At 35.2% G+C, this 20,700-nt stretch overlaps 1 protein-coding gene and 1 non-coding gene across 2 annotated transcripts in view; both read right to left on the reverse strand.

Moving 5' to 3' along the window:
• The window catches only part of COL4A5 (collagen type IV alpha 5 chain), a 295,836-nt gene that overhangs the window by 26,016 nt on the left and 249,120 nt on the right, over positions 1–20,700 (reverse strand). The window contains exons 36-41 of the mRNA XM_036016745.1: positions 20,207–20,346; positions 13,494–13,620; positions 5,882–5,962; positions 5,156–5,254; positions 4,572–4,622; positions 2,625–2,810 (exon numbers count right to left, since the gene is read on the reverse strand). Of these exons, the coding sequence (XP_035872638.1) occupies positions 2,625–2,810; positions 4,572–4,622; positions 5,156–5,254; positions 5,882–5,962; positions 13,494–13,620; positions 20,207–20,346 (684 nt within the window). The remainder of the gene's footprint in view (positions 1–2,624; positions 2,811–4,571; positions 4,623–5,155; positions 5,255–5,881; positions 5,963–13,493; positions 13,621–20,206; positions 20,347–20,700) is intronic.
• LOC114505773 lies at positions 4,406–4,549 on the reverse strand. The gene has a single exon (XR_003685249.1). It is a non-coding gene; the product is annotated as a U4 spliceosomal RNA (small nuclear RNA).

Here is a 20,700-nt window from a genome sequence, read left to right on the forward strand (position 1 = left end):
ATAAGTATAATTGGTAGGCATAAAATAGACAGGGGGAGGTTAAGAATAGGAAACAGAAGTGAAAAAACTTACATGTACAACCCATGGACATGAAGTAAGGGCGGGGGCAAATTCTGGAGGGTTGAGGAGTACAGGGTGGAGGAGGGATAAAGGGGGGAAAATTAGGAAAACTGTAATAGCATAATCAATAAAATATATTAAAAAAGAATTAAATCATAAAAATAAAATAAATTATTAAATTAGTCTTTTAATTAAGTAATTTTGGTTCTGCCAACAGACATAAACACTGGACACTACATACTCCTGACAACTTTCAGAGATAGATCAACATGTAAGAACTGAACTGGCATATATGCTCTTAAAATATATTCAAACACTTAAAAACATTAGGTACCAATAAATATGTATACATATATACAGATACATATATATCTATGTATCTAATTATATGTACACATATGTGTGTATTCATGTGTATAGATTTCAAACTGCATGCAGTTACAACTTCAGAGTTAAGGAGCTAACCTGTAGGACTTGGATATGGATCAAAGTTCACCAAGGCCCAATATCATTATTAACAAAAAGGAAAAATATCAACATTGTTAGAAATATCAAGAAACTAAAGCATTACACACAGTTCTTTCAAGTTAAACTTTAATTCAATAAATGAATACTCTGAAAGTTCATTTTCATGCATCTGTATATAAACCAAATTATCATCACTAAAATAAAAATAGCATATGACATATTTTAAAATGGCCAAAATCATTTTTAATAATCATTACTATAAGCTCAGACTAAAACAATCAATCTGAGAGCAAGCGGGTTTAAAACTCAGTTTTACTTTGTAGTTTATGAACAGATCAAAAAGTCACACACACTCATCAGGTGTGTTTTTAGATTGACTACTCTTGTTATTACTTCTTTAGAAACAGTACCTTTTAAAAGTGGTTTTGACACTAATGTCTTTATGTTGACATATTACAACAGTGAGCTTTATTACTAGTAAGAACAATAACCACAGTGCTGATTAAAATATAAATCATGATAATAGTTTGGTTTATTTGAATAACTGCATGCCATAACTGAATAACCAAGCAAGATGTTTGTGTCAATTCATTATGTTGAATGCAAGACAGTTAACATGGCTGATGAGAGTTTCACTGGTATTCTAAGGTAAAATTTTAAATAACACCCTCTATACATGTCCAAGTCAGATCAGATAAAATGCAGTTTGGAAAATGATCCTCACATAGTTACAATTTTTTATTTGGTGAGGTGATAGATGTTAACTATTGTGGTAGTCATTTTCAGTTACATATATATATATATATATATATATATATATATATATCAAATTATTACATCTTACATCTAAACTTATACAATGTTGTATATACATTATATTTCAATAAATTAAGATGAAAAAGAAACAAAGTGATTCTCTGAAGAAAATGTGTCCTATTAAATTTATGGTTTTTTAGAGCATATTTTATTAAATTTAACTACAATTACTTCAGAATTTATGGAACTTAAATGAAAGTTTTCATTTTTTTAAAGATCCTATTTATTTTTAGAGAGAGGGGAAGAAAGGGAGAGAGGGAGACAAACATCAATGTGTGGTTGTCTCTTACATGCCCCCTACTGGAGACCTGGCCCACAACCCAGGCATGTACCCTGTGTGAGAATCAAAACAGCAACCCTTTGGTTCACAGGCAGAACTAAACACAGCCATTGACCTACACCAGCCAGGGCTGAAAATTTCATTTTAAAATACAGTTAAAATGAGTTAAGACTTTCAAATGGAAAAAAAGGCAACTTTTTATTTCTTTAATTTTTCTTATTTTTTAAATCAATGAAAGCCAAATTTTAAATTACCATAAATACAGAAATTGAATATCAAGTCTCAAAAATCTGTTAATAATCTGTCACCAGTGATTGGGCTCAGCAACATTAATTCAGGATGAAAATGAGCATTTCCAAACTTAGTAAAATAGAATGACACAGCACAGACACAAAATGAAAAGTGAACATTGGATGCAAAGTTGAGATTATTAGAGCAGGTAACACAAGACAAATGAAGTACAGAAATGAAGCTGGTATGAAGAGATCACTATACGATTTAATCATGCTGTGATTTTCCAGATAAGTTTGATTGCCTAGTTCCTAGAGAAGATACACATTTTTACCATGCTTGGTTACATTTGCTGATCATATGACAAGACCTTAGCAACATTTTGGTGTGAACCACAAGCATCTTTTGGGTGATCACTAAAATTATTTCTGTGATGACATGCTGAGAACTTAACATTAAAAATGCAGATGGCATTTTGTTGCCAGGTTATCAGGATAGCTTTACATTTAATAGAAAAACTAATACATCCACTATTTCCTTTTTACTCTATGTTGATTTGTTTTAGTACAACTTTAAGAAAATGATGAAAGGCATTACTGAAAAGAATTATTAGATGCCATAGAAATGGAAGAAGCAAAGTATAAACCAAACTATATACTTTTAAGTTCTTCAATTATAGATTTTAAAGTCCTAAAGACTGAAAAACCTGCCAGCAAAATGAAGTAAATGGACAAATAAATAGATCATTCTCCTATAGTCATGTACATACCTGGTCTCCCAGGAGGACCTTGGAGCCCAGGGTTGCCTTTAGGGCCTTGTAGAACTGGACCTGGAGAACCAGGGGGGCCAGAGGGACCCTGCACACCAGGGAAACCAGGAGAGCCTGGTTCACCCTTTGGACCTGGAAGGCCAGGGTTACCTGGAATGCCAGGTAATCCTCCATCACCCTTTTGACCTATGAAAACAAAGTGACATTAAAGTGACATTAAAGAACACATTAAATGATGCTGGGTATTAGGCTGGCCTGTAAGGCTAAAGCTATTTATACTTATTAGAACAAGGAATGGAATATAATAGGGTCATTTCTATCTCTCACCAAATACCCAGTGCATCCAAAAAACTCATTCTTGCCCTGGCTGGTGTGCCTCAGCAGATTGAGTGCTGGCCTGTGAACCGAAAGGTCACTGGTTCAATTCCCAGTCAGGGCACATGCCTGGGTTGCAGGCCAGGTTTCCAGTTGGGGGCATGCAAGAGGCAACTGAGTGATATATCTCTTGCACATCAATGTTTCCCTCCCTCTCTTTCTTCCTCCCTTCCCCTATCTCTAAAGATAAATAAGTAAACAATCTTTATAAAAAATTGTTCCTATTAAATATATTTGTCTGTTATCAGAAGTGTTTACTAGACTATGTATAGAAATATATAAGCAATAATAGCTTGTATACTGAAAGATAGATTTTGTATCAAGACATAGAGCAATGATCACATGACAAATGGCTGTGAAGAAAAAAGAGATAAAGAATAGAAAAGTATAAAATATCTGCAAGGTTAGAGATGGCTGAGTGAAATTCCTAAAACAAATGTTTTGTTGTAGTTATCCTCACCTGAGGACATGCTTATTGATTTTAGAGAGAGAAAAAGGGAGGGAAAGAGAGAGGGAGAGAAACATCAATGTGAGAGAGAAACATATATTGGTTGCCTCCTTCACCCACCCTGACAAGGAATCAAATTCTCAACCTAGTTATGTGCTCTAACTGGGAATCACATTTGTGACCTTTCAGTTTTTGGACAACATTCCAACCAACTGAGCCACATTGGCCAGGGTAAAACAAATGTTTTAAGACTAATTTTGAGGCTAATGGAAGATACAGATCTTTAATGTTATTTATGTGCCCTCAAAGTTTATTCTATCCAAAATTTAAAATCACAATCTAGACAAATTGTTATCAACTTTTTATACCACCAACATGCCTGAGAACAACACACCAGTGACACATTAAATCAATCATTTTTATGTTGGGATCATGGGAAAGATATGGGAATTTCTATGAGATATGGGTGTGGTTTGAAAAAGCCTCCATAGAATATAAAATGGTTATTAGAGAACATAAATATACACAGCTGTATACACATTCTATCATTCACCTAACTATTTTGTTCTTACAAGGAGAATAAGAACATGTGAGTGAAGGTAGATGTGTGCGCACACATACACATTCAAAATGCAAGATGAATATTAACATGTAGTTTTGAAGAGACATTTTTACTAGTAGTATGTATTTCTACAGTTTCCTTATATTACGTGAGTAAAAGTGTTTTCTGGCAAAAAGAGTTTTAAAAATTTAGTGAAATCTACTTCTTCCTCAAAGTTTGTTTCCTTTTTTTATTTTTCCTCAGCATTTATTTATGAAGTTAATAAATAGATACCTATATGTGAATTTCCTTAAGAATACATTTTATATAGTATAACTCCTCACATTAAATTGCTAATTAAGAACTACTTTAATTAGCTATAACTCTAGTTTTGAGTTTTCTGGGGTCATATGCACATTTTATAAAACTAAAATTATTGTACTGAAGAATATTCTCCATGTATGGACTTATTTAGCATGTTTATTAGGAAATGTTTTCAATTAGGAATAATCACTCTTCAGACAAACCTCATTGGCTATGATATTGCCACTGTGCAAAGCTAGCATATTTTATTAAAGTTTACCAGAAAGTCCTGGGAGTCCAGGGGCTCCTGGGATTCCAAAGCCTGGTTGACCTGTCAGGAAATAAACCAAAAATTCTCAAATAGATAATAATAACTGAAACAGCACAGATTATCTTCCAATTATTTAGGTTTTTATTAAGTGCTACAATGTATATTATATGAAACATGTAGAAGATTTATTTCAAACACGGAACTACAATTCTAACATGAGAAAACTATATATACATATATATTATTTGTGATGAATGTTAGATATATACTTATATCATATGAATATATATAAATGGAATATAGATTGCGTAATAAAAGAAAGTCATCCAGAGAACTTCATAAAAGTTAACAGCTTCTTGACATGAAAAATTGAGCAAGAAAAGATATGGAGTTTTTCATAAGAGGGAAACAAGTTGAATGATAAATGTGAGGTTATATTCTCAGGATACAGTGGAATATAATTAGTATGGGAAAGGGTGTGGTAGCTTAAAGGGTAAGAAAGAAGATATAATTTCATTGTGGGTAAAAAAGGGCAAAAATTAAAGTATACAAGGGGGAAATTATAAAATTAAAAACAATAAAAAATATAGTACCTGGTTCACCCTTCTGTCCAGCTGGTCCAGGAATACCATCTTGACCTGGATTTCCTTTTTCACCTGGGGGTCCTGGTGGCCCAGGATGACCTCTGCCACCTAGATTACAGATTAGGAAGGTTACATCTATTTCCTCCATTCCCTTTTCCTTCCATATTCCCCAGTATTCCCATCCTAGATTCAAATAGTTCTATCCAAAAAAACAAAAAGTGCCTCTGAGACACTCCTTTAAATTATGAAATATTATGAAAAAGCATAAAAATAAAGAATGATGTGAATAAGTAACAGTCTTATCATCCACTCCTTATCCATAATGTTTCAGTTTCTCATTTTAATCAAGCTTTAGACTATCCAAAAAATAAGGCGTGGGAGATGGGGTGCCTTATAGACCTTATATGGGGTCAATGGAGTGATTTGCTTCATAATTCAGTAAACAAATAAAAGTGCTACTCCTTGCCATTCTAAAGAAAATCAAGCTTTCTCTCTATTATAGAACACTTGAAATAACTCTTCCTGGAAAAAAGTGAGCCCCAAAATAAGTTCTAACAACAATAATTTCATATAACTCTTATTCAGTTCTGCACTTTGCTCCTAACAAGCAGAGCTAAGTGAATGATCACTCTTTCCTTGTCATGAAAACGTTCTCAGCTCCCTGAAATGATTTGACTGTACCAAAATGAACATGAGGCTTGGTTTTGTAGAATAGCAAACCCTTTTCATGCTTACCTACAGGACCAGATTCTCCTGGAAGTCCTGGGTTCCCAGGAGGACCAGTAATGCCTTTTGGTCCAGGAAGGCCAGGGGTTCCTAGAGCAAAGTGTTCAGTTTAATCAAAAAAGAAAAACTGTGCTGCTTTGGGAGCTACAACTCAAACTTACAATTTATAGTGTTAGCATAGAAACAGTGAAGAATAGAAAAATACACAAAAAGATGCTGGTGTTAGGTGTTTTAAGAATTTTAAATTTTAAGTTTATTTATCTAGAGGCTATATTTATTATATATTCATAATAAAAGTAACTACCACCATATTATACTAGTAGAACTGGCAGGATTCCATTGTATAGATATATCAAAAATTTTAATCTATTCATACATTTTTGAACATTTCGTCATGCTTTACCTATTCCATAATAGATACTATTGTATTTATAGAAACTTGGTCTAATTCTAGTTTTGGGTTATTATGAATAATGCTGCTATGAATATTTCTGCATTGATATTTTTGCAGGTATATGTCCTTATTTATCTTGGGTAAACACCTAGATAGGAGTGGAACAACTGAGTCAGAGAGCAGGTGTATATATATACCTATATATCTATAGATATATACCTATATAGATATATATCTGCCAAACCATTTGATGTTCATAATAATGTTTGGAAATTCCAGTTGCTCCAGATCTTTGAACAACACATGCTGATATCAGTTGTTTTAATAAGAGCCATCCTTATAGGAATGTAGTGTTAATTCATTGTGATTTTAATTAGCATTTCTCTGATGGCTAAGGATATTGATGAACTTTTCATGTGCTAGTGGCCATCCATATACCTTCTTTTATAAAATATCTGTTCAAAGTTTTCCCCATTTAAAAATATTAAACTGTATATTTTATTATTATTATTGACTTGTGGATGTTCTTTATATATCCCAGAAATCAGTCATTTGTGAGATATATGTTTTGGAAGTATTTTCTCCTACTCTGTAGCTTCCCTATTTATTTTCTTTCTTTTCTATTGTTTAGAGTATATTTTATTGATTATGCTATTATACCTGTCCCATTTTTTTCTCCCCTTTATCCCTCCCTTTAGTTAATGTGCATGGGTTGTACATATAAGTTCTTTGCCCTCTCTATGTCCTATACTATTCTTAATCTCCCCCTGTCTATTCTGTACCTACCAATTATGCTTCTTATTCCATGTACCTTTTCCCCCATTCCACTCCCTCCCTTAAGCCACTGATAACCCTCCATGTAATCCCCATTTCTGTGATTCTGTTCCTGTTCAGTCTACGGCCATACCACCATGAATGCGCCTGATCATGTCTGATTCTGTTCCTATTGTAGTTTGCTTAGTTTGGTTTTGTTTTAGTTTTTTAGGTTCAGTTGTTGATGGTTGTTTGTTGTCATTTTACTGTTCATAGTTTTGATCATCTTTTTCTTGGATAAGTCCCTTTAACATTTCATATAATAAGAGCTTGGTGATTATGAACCCCTTTAACTTGACCTTATATGTGAAGCACTTTATCTGCCCTTCCATTCTAAATGATAGCTTTGCTGGATAGAGTAATCTTGGGTGTAGGTCCTTGCCTTTCATGACTTTGATACTTTTTTCCAGCTCCTTCTTGTCTGAAAGGTTTCTCTTGAGAAATCAGCTGATAGTTTTATGGGCACTACTTTGTAGGTAGCTTTCTCCATTTCTCTTGCTGCTTTTAAGATTCTCTTCTTATCTTTAATCTTGGGTAATTTAATTATGATGTGCCATGGTGTACTCCTCCCTCTGCCCAATTTCTTTGGGACTCTCTGAGCTTTCTGGACTTGCAAGTCTATTTATTTTGCCATATTGGGGAAGTTTTCTTTCATTATTTGTTCAAACAAGTTTTCAATATCTTGATCTTCCTCTTCTCCTTGTGGCTCCCCTGTGATTTGGATGTTGGAAAGTTTAAAGTTGTCCCAGAGGTTCCTAAGCCTCTCCTCATTTTTTTTGAATTCTTGTTTTTTCATTATGTTCTGGATTAATGTTTATTTCTTCCTTCAGTTCCAAACTGTTGATTTGAGTCCCAGTTTCCTTCCCTTCAATGTTGGTTCCCTGTATAATTTCCTTAGTGACATAATTTTATTTTTATTTTTAATTATTTTATTGTTGTTCAATTACAGTTGTCTGCACTCCCCCCCTCCACTCCCCCCACCCCAGCCAAACCCACCTCCCTCCTTTGCTTCCACCCTCCCCCTTGGTTTTGTCCATGTGTCCTTTATAATAGTACCTGAAAACCCTTCCCCCCATTCTTGCCTCCCCCCACCCCTTTGCTTACTGTCAGATTGTCCTTAATTTCAATGTCTCTGGTTATATTTTGCTTGATTTTATTTCACTTTGCATAGCCTTCACTTCTTCCTATTTTGTGTTTGTACTTAAATAATTTCTGTGAGCATCCTGATTACCAGTGTTTTGAACTCTGCATTTGATAGGTTGGCTATCTCCTTGTTGCTTAGCTCCTTTCCTGGAGTTTTTATCTGTTCTTTCATTTGGGCCATTTCTTTGTCTCGGCCCACTTGTTATGTTGTAAAAGGCAGAGCCTTTGGTATCCACCAGGGCGGAGCAACCCACCTCACTGCATTGAGGCAATGCATGTGGGGAAGGTGTCAGAGAGGGAACGATGTCACTTGCTTGGCTCTTGTCCCACTTCCAGTCACTTTCCCCGCTACCCACAAGCAAATTGGGCCCTTCTGGTGCTGATTTCCAGGTGGGTTGGTACATGTACATTCTAGGACCCTGTGGGTCTCTCCAAAAAACTGTCTTGTGAGGCTGGAAGTTTCTCTTGCTGCTGCATCCCCCACAGGTTTTACAGCCAGAGGTTTTTGGGGCTTTAGTTTCCTGTGCTGGAACCCTGGGTGGTGTGGTCTGTCTTGATTCCAAGTTGTTCCTCTGGCCTCTCTGCACACGAATGTGGAATCACTTGGTCTACCAGCCACCACCTTGCCTGCCTGGTCTGCCGCCTTGCCGTGCATCTTCTCCACCCTAGCTGCCCATCTCCCCCCTCCTACCAGTCTGGATGAATGTTTCTCCTTTAACTCCATGGTTGTCAGACTTTCATACGGTTCGATTTTCTGGCAGTTCTGGTTATTTTTTGTTTTTAAATTTGTTTTTGTCCTTCTTTAGGTTGTGCCAGGAAGCAAAGGGTATCTAGCTAAGCCTCAGTCTTGACCAGAAATCCCTATTTATTTTCTTAATGGTGTCTTTTGATGACAAGAAGCATAGAAGAGTTAAGGTTCTTTAGAAGGAAAAAAACTGTGGTTCAATTGGATATCTGTATGGAAACAAATGAACCTTGACCCCTACTTCACACCAAAAAATATTTTGACATACACCATACACCTAAGTATGAAATCTTAAACATTAAATTTTGTAAAAAAAATTAGAAGACTATTTCCATAAACTTGAGCAGATAAATATTTCTTGAATAGGATACAAAGAGCACTAACTGTAAAATAAAATTGATAAATTGAACTTTATTAAAATTAAGAACATTTGGTCATCATACAACATTATTAAGAGAGTGAAAGGCCAATCTGAGACAGCACAAACATGTATCTGTCACAGGATTAATAAATAAAATATGTAAAGAACTTCTCTGAATCAATAAAATAAAAGACAAACAACCCAATAAAATTTGATCAGAATCACTTTGGGCAGTCACTTCAAAAATATGCTATACAAATGCACAATAAGTATATGAAAAGATGTTCAACATAGTCATTCATTAGGAAAATGTGAATTAAAACATCAATGAAATATTTCTATATACGTATCAGTATATCTAAAATAAAAAGACAGGTAAGGATATGGCCAACAGGATATTTCACAATGCAAAATAATAACCAGTTTATGGTCATGGTAAACCACCAGGAGCCACCCATGGACACTTTAGACATTGCAAGTGTAGCTGTAATTCATAAAACTACTTTAGAAAACTGACACCATCTACTAAATTTAAATGTACTCAGTAATTCTACTACTACTAACCTTTTGTCTAAGAAATGAGTACATATTTCTACCAAAAGGCATTAAACAATGTTAATAGCATCTTTTTCCTTAATAGTTTGTGATAAAGGAAGAAATTTTCATCTACTCTTGTATGCTCTCCCAACTAGCCTAATAATCTGTTCCAAAATGAGACAGTTAAAAAGAAAATAAACAAATTTACTTACATATGTATGGGAACCCCACATACACGAAAGGTTCAGAGACAGAGAAGTAAAATGAGGTATAAATGTAATCCTGAGCTAAGGCACCTGAGGCTTTAGAAGGGAAGATGGTAATTCACAGGGTAATAAGAGCAGAGGCTCAGTAATTAGATGTTTGTGCTGCCTCAGTGATAGGTCATAAAAAGTTATTTCTGGAGACTTCCAGCCAAGATAGAGGTAGACACACTGTGTATCCTCGCACAACCAAGGTAGGGACAACAACAATTTAGAAACAGAATAACAACCAGAACTGACAGAAAATTGAACTGTATAGAAGTCAGACAACCAAGGAGTTAAAATAGACATGTTCATCCAGACCAGTAGGAGGGGTGGAGTTGGGGAGCCAGGAGCTGGTCCTGGTGCAGAGAGGAGAGAGCATTGGGACCAGGTGCATAAGGCATCTGGGGTATCCAAGCAGCAGCTAGCAGACCCTGGCAGACCCCGGCCGCAGGGTGGCAATTGGTAGACCAAGTGAGGCAGTGATTGTGAAGCAAGGCACTGCATGCAACCCAGGATCCCAGCGCTGGGAAACAGAGCCTTGGGACACTGAATGAAAACACTTGTGGGGTTTGAGGCACAGGGAGACACTCCCAGCCCCACAGGAGAGGTCATTGGAAAAGTCTCACAGGGTGCACAAGCCCACCCACATGGGAATTGGCACCAGAAGAGCCCAGTTTGCTCAGGGGAAGTGGTGGAGAGGACTGAGGTTTGACGGAGAGTGGAGCAAGCACCACTCTTCCCTCTTGGACCCCATCCCCACATACAGCATCACAACCCAGAGACTGGGTTCTCCCGACCTGGTGAACACCTAAGGCTCCACCCTTCAATGTAACAGACATGACCAGACCAAAGGTGAAAAAAAAAAGATGGCTCAAACAGAAGAACAAATGAAAGCCACAGATCCAGTACTTTTAAGTGACTGAGAGATAGCCAACCTAGCAGATGCACAGTTCAAAGCAATGGTGATAAGGATGCTCACAGAATTGGTTGATTTTGGCCAAAAATTAGATGAAAAAATGAAGGCTACAATAAGTGAAATGAAGGAAAATGCACAGGGAACCAATAGTGATGGAATGAAAGCTGAGTCTCACATCAATGGAGTGGACCAGAAGGAAGAAAAACCATACAATCAGAAAAGAATGAAGAAACAAGAATTCAGAAAAGTGAGGAGAGGCTTAGGAAACTCCAGGACATCTTTAAACTTTCCAACATCTGAATTATAGGGGTATCAGAAGGAGAAGAGGAAGAGCAACAAATGGAAAAGTTATTTGAACAAAAAATAAAGGAGAACTTCCCCAATGTGGCAAAGGAAATAGACTTCCAGGAAGTCCAGGAAGCTCAGAGAGTTCCAAAGAAGTTGGACCCAAGGAGGAACACACTAAGGCACATCATAATTACATTACCCAAGGTAAAAATGAAGGAGAGAATCCTAGAAGCAGCAAGAGATAAGGAGACAGTAACCTATAAAGGAGTTCCCATCAGACTGTCAGCTGATTCCTCAAAAGAGACCTTAGAGGCAAGAAGGGGCTGGAAAGAAGTATTCCAAGTCATGAAAGGCAAGGACCTACATCCAAGATTGTCTATCCAGCAAAGCTTTCATTTAGAATGGAAGGGCAGATAAAGTGCTTCCCAGATAAGGTCAAGTTAAAGGAGTTCATCATCACCAAGCCCTTATTTTATGAAATGTTAAAGGGACTTATCTAAGAAAAAGAAGATAAAAAACATGTATAGTAAAATGACAGCAAACTCACAGTTATTAACAACCACACCTAAAACAAAAACAAAAACAAACTAAGCAAACAACTAGAACAGGAATAGAATCACAGAAACGGAGATCACATGGAGGGTTAGCAACAGGGGAGGAGGAGGAGGAGGAGAGAGGGGGAAAGGTACAGAGAATAATTAGCACAGATGGTAGGTAGAAAATAAACAGGGGGAGAGCAAGAATAGTATGGGAAATGTAGAAGCTAAAGAACTTATGACACATGGACATGAACTAAAAGGGGGGGAATGTGGGTGGGAGAGGGTGTACAGGGTGGAGGGGAATTAAGGGTGGGTAATGGGACAACTGTAATAGCATAATCAATAAAATATATTAAAAAAGAAAAATATTATTTCTTGTAATAATTCTTATTATGGGCAAGGTCCTAACTTAAATTCTTTAAGATAGAAGTAAAAATTTCTCTTGAGCATGCAGGGTCTCAACGCTCTTCAGCTCAAAAATATCCAGATGACAAAGTGGCACATCTTGGGGAGACCTGTTCTGAATCCAAACTGGAAACAACCCAAAGGCCCATCAACAGGAGAATGGGTAATTGATTAGGGTGTATTCTTTAATGTAATATTACAGAGCATTGATAAAAAAACAAACTACTGAAACATGCAACAAGATAAATGAATCTTACATAATGATGAGTGAAAGAAGCCAGACATAAGGATGGATTATATATATATATATATATATATATATATATATATATATATATATATATATATATATATATATATATAATATATAGTATATATATAATATTATATATTTATATATATATAATGATTCCATTTATATGAATTTAAAAAACAGGCAAAATTAATCGATAGTGACAGAAGTCATAGTAGTGGTTACCTGGGGGTGTGAGTTCATTGTGAACAATGGGTAAGCTTTGTGGTGTGAAGGAACTATTTTATATCTTGATAAGTATGGTGAGTGTGTGGATATATTAACAGGAAAAAATGCATCTATAGTCTTGTACACTTTACTGTGTTTGTGTTATATTTCAATAAAAATCTTAAGAAAAAGATATCTAAAGGCCCACTCCATCCATGCCACTGTTTATTCCAAAATAAACAAAACAAATTAAATACAAGCATAAACAGAGGAGGGACTATAACAATCTAATAGTTCAGGCCACTTTTTTTGTTTATAGTACTAAGTCCATTTGCTTGCATGACATGGTCCTCGTCATTTTAATGAAGTGGATGATTGTTCATTCTACCAACAGCCACCCACTGTGTGCCTGAGTGCAACGTTCTCAGAGAATCAGAATCAGGCTGGGGCTTGGCAATGCACATTATCACCCATAAAAAGAGTAAGGCCCCTTAATTGAATTATGGCTAGCAATCAAAGATTGAAAAATGCTCCACCAAATATTATCTCTGTCCACAGGATATTGTCCTTCTGAGTTTATAATATTCATTCTCATTTTATATAGAAAGAAATTTGGACAAAGAAATGTTAAAGAGCTAGTTCAAGATTGTGTTGCTAGTCAGTATCTCATTGGGAAATAGAATAAAAGTCCACCAAATAAGACTATGCTCTGTGATATTGGCTACAATAAATAAGGAAGGAGAGAAGGAAGCATTTAAGAAAAATATATTACCAGGAAATCCAGGAAGACCTGGTTGTCCTTTTGCTCCAGGGGTCCCTGGTAATCCAGGCAAACCAGGATCTCCTACAGGACCTTTGACACCAGGGTTCCCTGGGAATCCAGGCAGACCAGGTTCACCCTAAAATATAAATAAAAAGATAAAACTGAAGTCTTTCCATTTCTCAGATCATATAACAAGATAACATTAAAGAGATTTTACTATGTGTTAGGCACTATGCTGAGTGCTTTACATAAACTGCTTCATTTAATCATCTCAACAGCCCTTTGAGTTAGGTTTTATCATTTCCATTTGTAAATAAGAAAACTGAACTTTGGAGAACTCAAGTGCCTAAGGTTGCCAGTAAGTGGAAGAATTAGGATTTGCATCCAAGGCCTGTCAGAGTCCAGAGCTCTTGCTATTCCCCTAATATATTATATAAATGCATTATTGCCATTAATCCTTAACAACACTGTAAGAAAGATACTGTAATTATCCTCTTTTACAGTGATTTAGCTGGTAAGTGGTAGAATCTGGATTTGGATCCAAATAGTCTGATTTCAGAACCTGTGATAATCATTCCTAGTATGCTACAATAAAATTCATTGCTTAGAATAAGCAGGCTCTACTGCAAAAAGTTAATTTCATCTTAACATAAAGAAGTCTGTCATTCTTCAGTGGACATCTCAAATCCCATTTCTTCCATGAAACCTTCCAGGGCAGAGAGCTTACCCTAAGAATTTAGTGTAGATTCTTATTCTGTCATGTCTATAATGGTTTTACATATGCATGTCTTCACTCTCCAACTACGCTGAAAATTTCTTTGGGGTCGGAGACAATTCATATATAACAATTTTTGCTTAATGAACATTTGTATTAAGTTCTATAGTAAATACATAGAAAAATTTGGACCCACTTTCACAAGTTAACAGAAGTTTTCCCCAATAACAATGAGAACATATGTCATAACTTTATATCTATAGCTATCACAGTATTCACTGTTCTGCTCATGAGAATCATGACCTATCTAACAAACTGTTAGTATTCAATATCATCTATTGAATACTTCCTCCCAGATTTAGTGCTTATGTTTGTCTAGGCAAATCAGATAATCTATTTGTAATTCAATTTTTTCTGCATTATAGTAAAACCTTTTTAAACTAATGCCCTTTATACCTCCCCTTTTTAAAAAATCAAGAGACTTGGGCTATACATAAACAATGCCTATCTGGAACAATCCAGCTATTATTAATATAATGAGAACAGTTTGTATGACATCAATGTAACCTGGAAGACAAGGAGAGTATACAGGAATGTGTATATGTGAACAATGACAACTTAACTGTACTAGTTAGTCAGTGGGGAAGGTAGATACCATTGAGTGAGCATGTGTACTATGTGGCCATAGCATTCAAAATGACTGAGCAAGTAGAACAATGAATCTACATCAAATTTTGTGTTAAGCTTGGACATTCCTCCACAGCAACTACTGAGATGATTTAGAAGGCCACAGCTATGGGCAAGTGGTGATGGGCAGCTGCATTACAACATACCCACTCATGCATCACGTCTCCTGAAGAGTTTTTTTTGTGCAACACCAAATTAACCAGGTGACTCAGCTCCTCTACAGCCCAGATTTGGCACCCTTCAACTTCTGGCTTTTCCCCAAACTAAAGTCACCTTTGAAAGGGAAAAGATTTTAGACCATTGATGAGATTCAGGAAAATATGGCAGGGCAGCTGATGGGGATTGGGAGAACTGTGTGAGGTCCCAAGGTGCCTACTTTGAAGGGGACTGAGGCGTCATTGTTCTATGTACAATGTTTCTTGTATCTTCTTCAATAAATATCTCTATTTTTCCTGTCACATGGCTGTACACCTTATGGACAGACTATCTATCTATCTATCTATCTATCTATCTATCTATCTATCTAATATACATAGTATATATATATATATAGTCTAAACATTCACACACGTAATAGGTATACAATTAAATTTTGGATTGAATTGGTTGCATCTTAGGTATTTACACAGAAAAGCTTTTAATAAAATATCATAATTATTCTTGTAATTCATGAACCAATGACATTTATATGCTAAAATGGAAAAACAAGAAGAAAATTCAGATATTCTAATGGTAAACTTGAAAGGTAGTAGACAAACTATGGTGAAGTATGTTAAGTTCTAGAAATATCACAATCCATAATTTCAACTAGTACTTGTTCTTTAATACAGTTCTTTTTCACTACCTTATGGCCCTAATCCTTCAAACCATTTAAACTGTAAAAAAAGAGTAAACATTTTACTGGGATTTCTGAAAAGAACTAAAATTTGCTAATTAAATTTTATCTAAACTTTTATTATTTATACATACTTTCAGAGAAAACAATGAACTTCAAAAGAGGTAAGCAAGAAGACTGACAGCTGTCAGAGGAGTGGGGGCAGAGGAGGCCTGGATGAAAGAAGGTGAAGGGATTAGCCAAAGAGCATATGTGCATAAGCCATGGACACAGACAATAGTGTGGCGATGGCTTGTGGGAAGGGGTAGCAGGGGTGAGGCAGGGAGGCAAAGGTGGGCAATAAGGACATCTTCAATAGTGTCAACAATAAAAAAGAGAAAAAAGATAAGAATGGAGATAAAAATGAAGGCAGTAGTCAGAGAATCAACAAAATGGCCAGGAATCTTGTAAATCACTCTGATAAAGGGAAATTATAGTATACCTACACTTTTAGCAAAAGCTAGACATGACTTAAATATACTTAAACCACAAATATGTACATTTCTTCTGCCAGGCTTTGATAATTTTTTAAAAATTTAGATATAAGCAACATATAATATTATATTAGTTTCAGATCTACAACATAATGATTTGTTATTTGTATATATTTGTGAAATGGTCACCACAATAAATCTAGTTAACATCTATGACCTTACATAATTACAAAACTTTGTTCTTGTGATGAAAATGTTTAATATTCAGCCCTGAGTGGTGTAGGTCAATGGATTGAGTGCAGGCTGCAAACCAAAGGGTCATGGGTTCGATTCCCAGTCAGGGCAAATGCCTGGGTTGTGGGCCAGATCCCGGGGTGCACAAGTGCAACCACACATTGATGTTTCTTTCCCTCTTTCTCCTCTACTTCCCCTCTGTCTAAAAAAATAAATAAATAAAATCTAAAAAAAAAGAAGCCTAGAAAAATGTTTAATATTCACTCTTTAATCAAATTTCAGTATATTTACAAAAGACATCATGGTGTACATTATATCTCATGACTTAATTATGTTATAGCTAGAAGCTTATAATTTTTGAATTTTATTTCTCAATTATAGTTTACATTCAATATTATTTTGTTTTTGTTTCACGTGGACTGCATAGTAGTTAAAGAAACATTTATACAAAGTGGTTCTCCCAAAATTTCTACTACTCACCTGGCATCATACATACTTATTACAATATTAGATTCCCTATGCTGTACTTTATATCTTCATAACTATTTTTAACTACCAATTTGTACTTCTTAATCCCTTTACCTTTTTCACTCTAGTACCCCAAATCCCTCCACCCCTCTGGCAACTGTCAGTCTGTTTTTTGTATCTATGAATCTGTTTGTACTCTTTAATTCCCTTCACCCATTTTGTCCACATCCACCCTCCACTTTTGGAAACTGCTATTCTTTCTCTATACCTATGAGCTCATTTTTTTTGTGGTTGATTTTATTTTGTTTATTTATTCATTATTTTTAGAATCAATGTATAAGTGAGATCACATGGTATTTGGCTTTCTCTGTCTGACTTATTTCACTTAGAATAATACCCTCGGCGTCCATCTATGTTGTATCAAATGGCAAGATTTCCCTCTTTTTTATGGCTGAATAATGTGATGTGTGTGTGTGTGTGTGTGTGTGTGTGTGTGTGTGTGTGTTATACCATTGCATTATTTTGGTTATCCATTCATCCATTGTTGGACATTTAGTTTGCTTTTATAACTTGGATTTTGTAAATGCTGCATGAACATGGGAGTGCATTTATCTTTTCAGAATAGTCTTTTTTTCTTTGCATAAATGCACAGAAGTTAAATTGCTCATTCACATTGTAATTCTATTTTTAATTTTTTGAGGATGGTCCATACTGTTTCCATAGGAATAGCAGATACCTACTTCTGTCCAAAACATTCACAGAGACATTTGGTTCATGCCAAACATTCCTTGATATTTGGTCCTGTTCCAAACATCCACACTTAGAAAATGTCCCTGGTTCAAATAGCCCATGTTTATTTCTAATTTTGGGATTACAGAATTAACACATAAAATACTGTCGTGTTTTATTGGTCCAATAACTGTGTTGTGGTTTTGTTTCCAATAATAATCCTTCTTGCCTCAGTAGTGTAGATGATAATGGAACACGGGGTCAGGTAGATGGGCCTGGTTTCAAGTCTTGCAGAAGAGGGGAATTTATATTAACCATGATCCAAAAATCTACATGGATGTATTTTGTTGAAAAAATTTACATCAATATATATATAAAGGATATTGGTCTCTAATTTTCTTATAGTATTTTTGTCTGGCTTTGGAATCAGGAAAATGCTGGCATAATACATTGAGTTTGGAAGTGTTCCCTCCTTTTCATTTTTTTTTTTTTGAAGATCTTGGCCTAACGTATGATCTATTCTGGGGAATGTTCCATGTTCCCTAAAAAATGTGTACTCTACTGTTGTGGTTGGAATGTTCTATATACTGTATGTGGTTGGGGTCTGTTTGGTGCAACTAACATTGTCCATTTTAATAACTGGTTTATTTGCTTTCTTATCGAATATAGCAGTTATTTATATATTTATATATTGTGTATACAAGTCTCTGATATATCTATCACTTGTAAATATTTTCTCCCTTTCTGTGGGTTATCCTCTTACTTCCTTGATGTTATCATTTGCAACACAAAATTTAAAAAAAAATAATATATTCCAATTTATATTTTTCTTTGGTTGTTTGTACTTTTTGTGTAGTATCTAAGAAATCGTTAACCTAACTGAAAGTCATGAAGATTTAATCATGTTTTCTTCTAAGATTTTAATTGTTTAACTCTCATATTTAGATCAATTATCCACTAAGGGTTAATTTTTGTGTATGATGTGATTTAGGGGGCAGAAATTCATTCATTTGCATATAGGTATCTTCTTGTGTTTAGCATCATTTGTTAAAAGATTTTTATTTCTTCTAATTGTCTTAGCACCTTTGTTGAAAATCAACTGACCAAAAATGTACAGTTTTATTTCTGAACTCTATTTCATCAATTCCTATGTCTATCCTATGCCACTATTACACAGTCTGGACTGCTGTAGTTTTATCATAAATTTTGAAACTTAGTAAAACATACTATACAAAGTGAGTCCTCCAAATCCATTCTTTTATTTTCAAAATTATTTTGATTATTCTGGATTCCATGTATTCTCACAGGAATTTTAGGATCTGCTTGTCAATTTTAGCAAAAAGCAATCTGGGATTATGATAGATTGTTTAGAATCTGTTGTATGATTAAATTTTAAGAATATAATGAGGGCATTTGCCAATTGAAGCATTTTCTGCCTCCGTTCATTATAATTTCAGAGATGAGTTTTTATGGTAATTTTGCTTCCAGTATATAAATGTTAAAATTCAGTGAGTACAGAAAAAAAATATATATGAACAAACTTAGAAATATTTTAAAATGACATTTCAAATCAATGAGTAAAGAATAAAGTTTGACCTTACACAATATATAGAAAAGGTCATATGGATTAAAGATGTTCATATTAAGAACAAAATCAAAAAGGTACTGGAAAAAATTAGATTATAAAATTCTTAGGATATAGAAGTCTTTATAACAATCAGAAAACTGTGCTCCTGATCTTTACCACCAAATTTGCTTCTCCCCAAATCTTTCCTATCTCACTGTTTAGCAATTCCATTCTTCCAGTTGCTCAAGACAGAGTTTAGATTCATCCTTGATATCTCTCTTTTCTCCTATTCTATAAGCAAATTGTGCTGGCTTGACCTACAAAATATATTAATATTCTGACTATTTATTATTCCCACTACCTCAGATATTCAGTTAAGACTACTACTGCACTTTTATTAATTGCCTAAGTTAGTTTCTTTATGTCTTTTCATATTAGTTAATAATAACTGGACAAAGACCAATAACCTCTTCACTAAAAAGGGAAAAGAAGCCCTGGCTGGCGTAGCTCAGTGGATTGAGCACGGGCTGGGAACCAAAGTGTCCCAGGTTAGATTCCCAGCCAGGGTACATTCCTGGCTTGCAGGCCAGAACCCCCAGCAACCGCACATTGATGTCTCTCTCTCTCTCCCTCTCCCTCTCCCTCTCCCTCTCCCTCTCTCTCTCTCTCTCTCCCTCCCTTCCCTCTCTAAAAATAAATAAATAAAATCTTTAAAAAAAAAAGGGAAAAGAACACCAAAACCAGGCAGAAATAAGCCTTTAGTTTACTGAAACATCCAAAGAGATTAAGATTAAGATAGAGGTAAAGAAAGAAATCAGAAGCCCCCTCCCCACTTTTTTGGACTGGCTGCAAACCCTAAAACATATCTCTTTACAATGTAAGAGAAAGAAGAAGGGATAAATTTCTTGTCAGAGTATACTATATTAGTCTATAGTTTATTTAATTAAGAATTAGGAATGAGCACAGTATTAAAAAAATCACATCTGCTCTGGCATGTGTCTAGAATAGGATTACCTTAGGGCCAGGAAGACCTGGAAGACCAATGCCTGAAACACCAGGATCACCTTTTTCTCCTTTCTGCCCAGGTAATCCTGGGGATCCAGGTTGTCCAGGAACTCCAGGGGTACCAGGGGACCCTTTCACACCCTGAGGGCCTGTTGAAAACATGTAACATGCAATATTTTACAAAATACGTTTTACTTGTAAAATACCTATGATATATATGACCAAATAAAAGAGTTTGAAACAGAACTCTGCAAATTCTGTGTAATATAATAATGAGCTTTACAACCAGGATTATATAAAAGGCTATTTTACAGGAAGTTTAAGTGAAAGGGATACAACTGGAAAAAACATACAAGTTTATAAGTTTTTACTTTAAAGATTTCTAAAGCTCTGTGCCTTAATTCCTAGTTCAAATATTTGTATAATGAGAAGCTTTACCCACTAATTACCTTAGATATTGTCTCATTTTGATTTTGTCAACATCAGTCTCTTTTCTGATAACA

The sequence above is a fragment of the Phyllostomus discolor genome, chromosome X (genome assembly GCF_004126475.2).
Source record: "Phyllostomus discolor isolate MPI-MPIP mPhyDis1 chromosome X, mPhyDis1.pri.v3, whole genome shotgun sequence".
NCBI classification, from domain to species: domain Eukaryota; kingdom Metazoa; phylum Chordata; class Mammalia; order Chiroptera; family Phyllostomidae; genus Phyllostomus; species Phyllostomus discolor.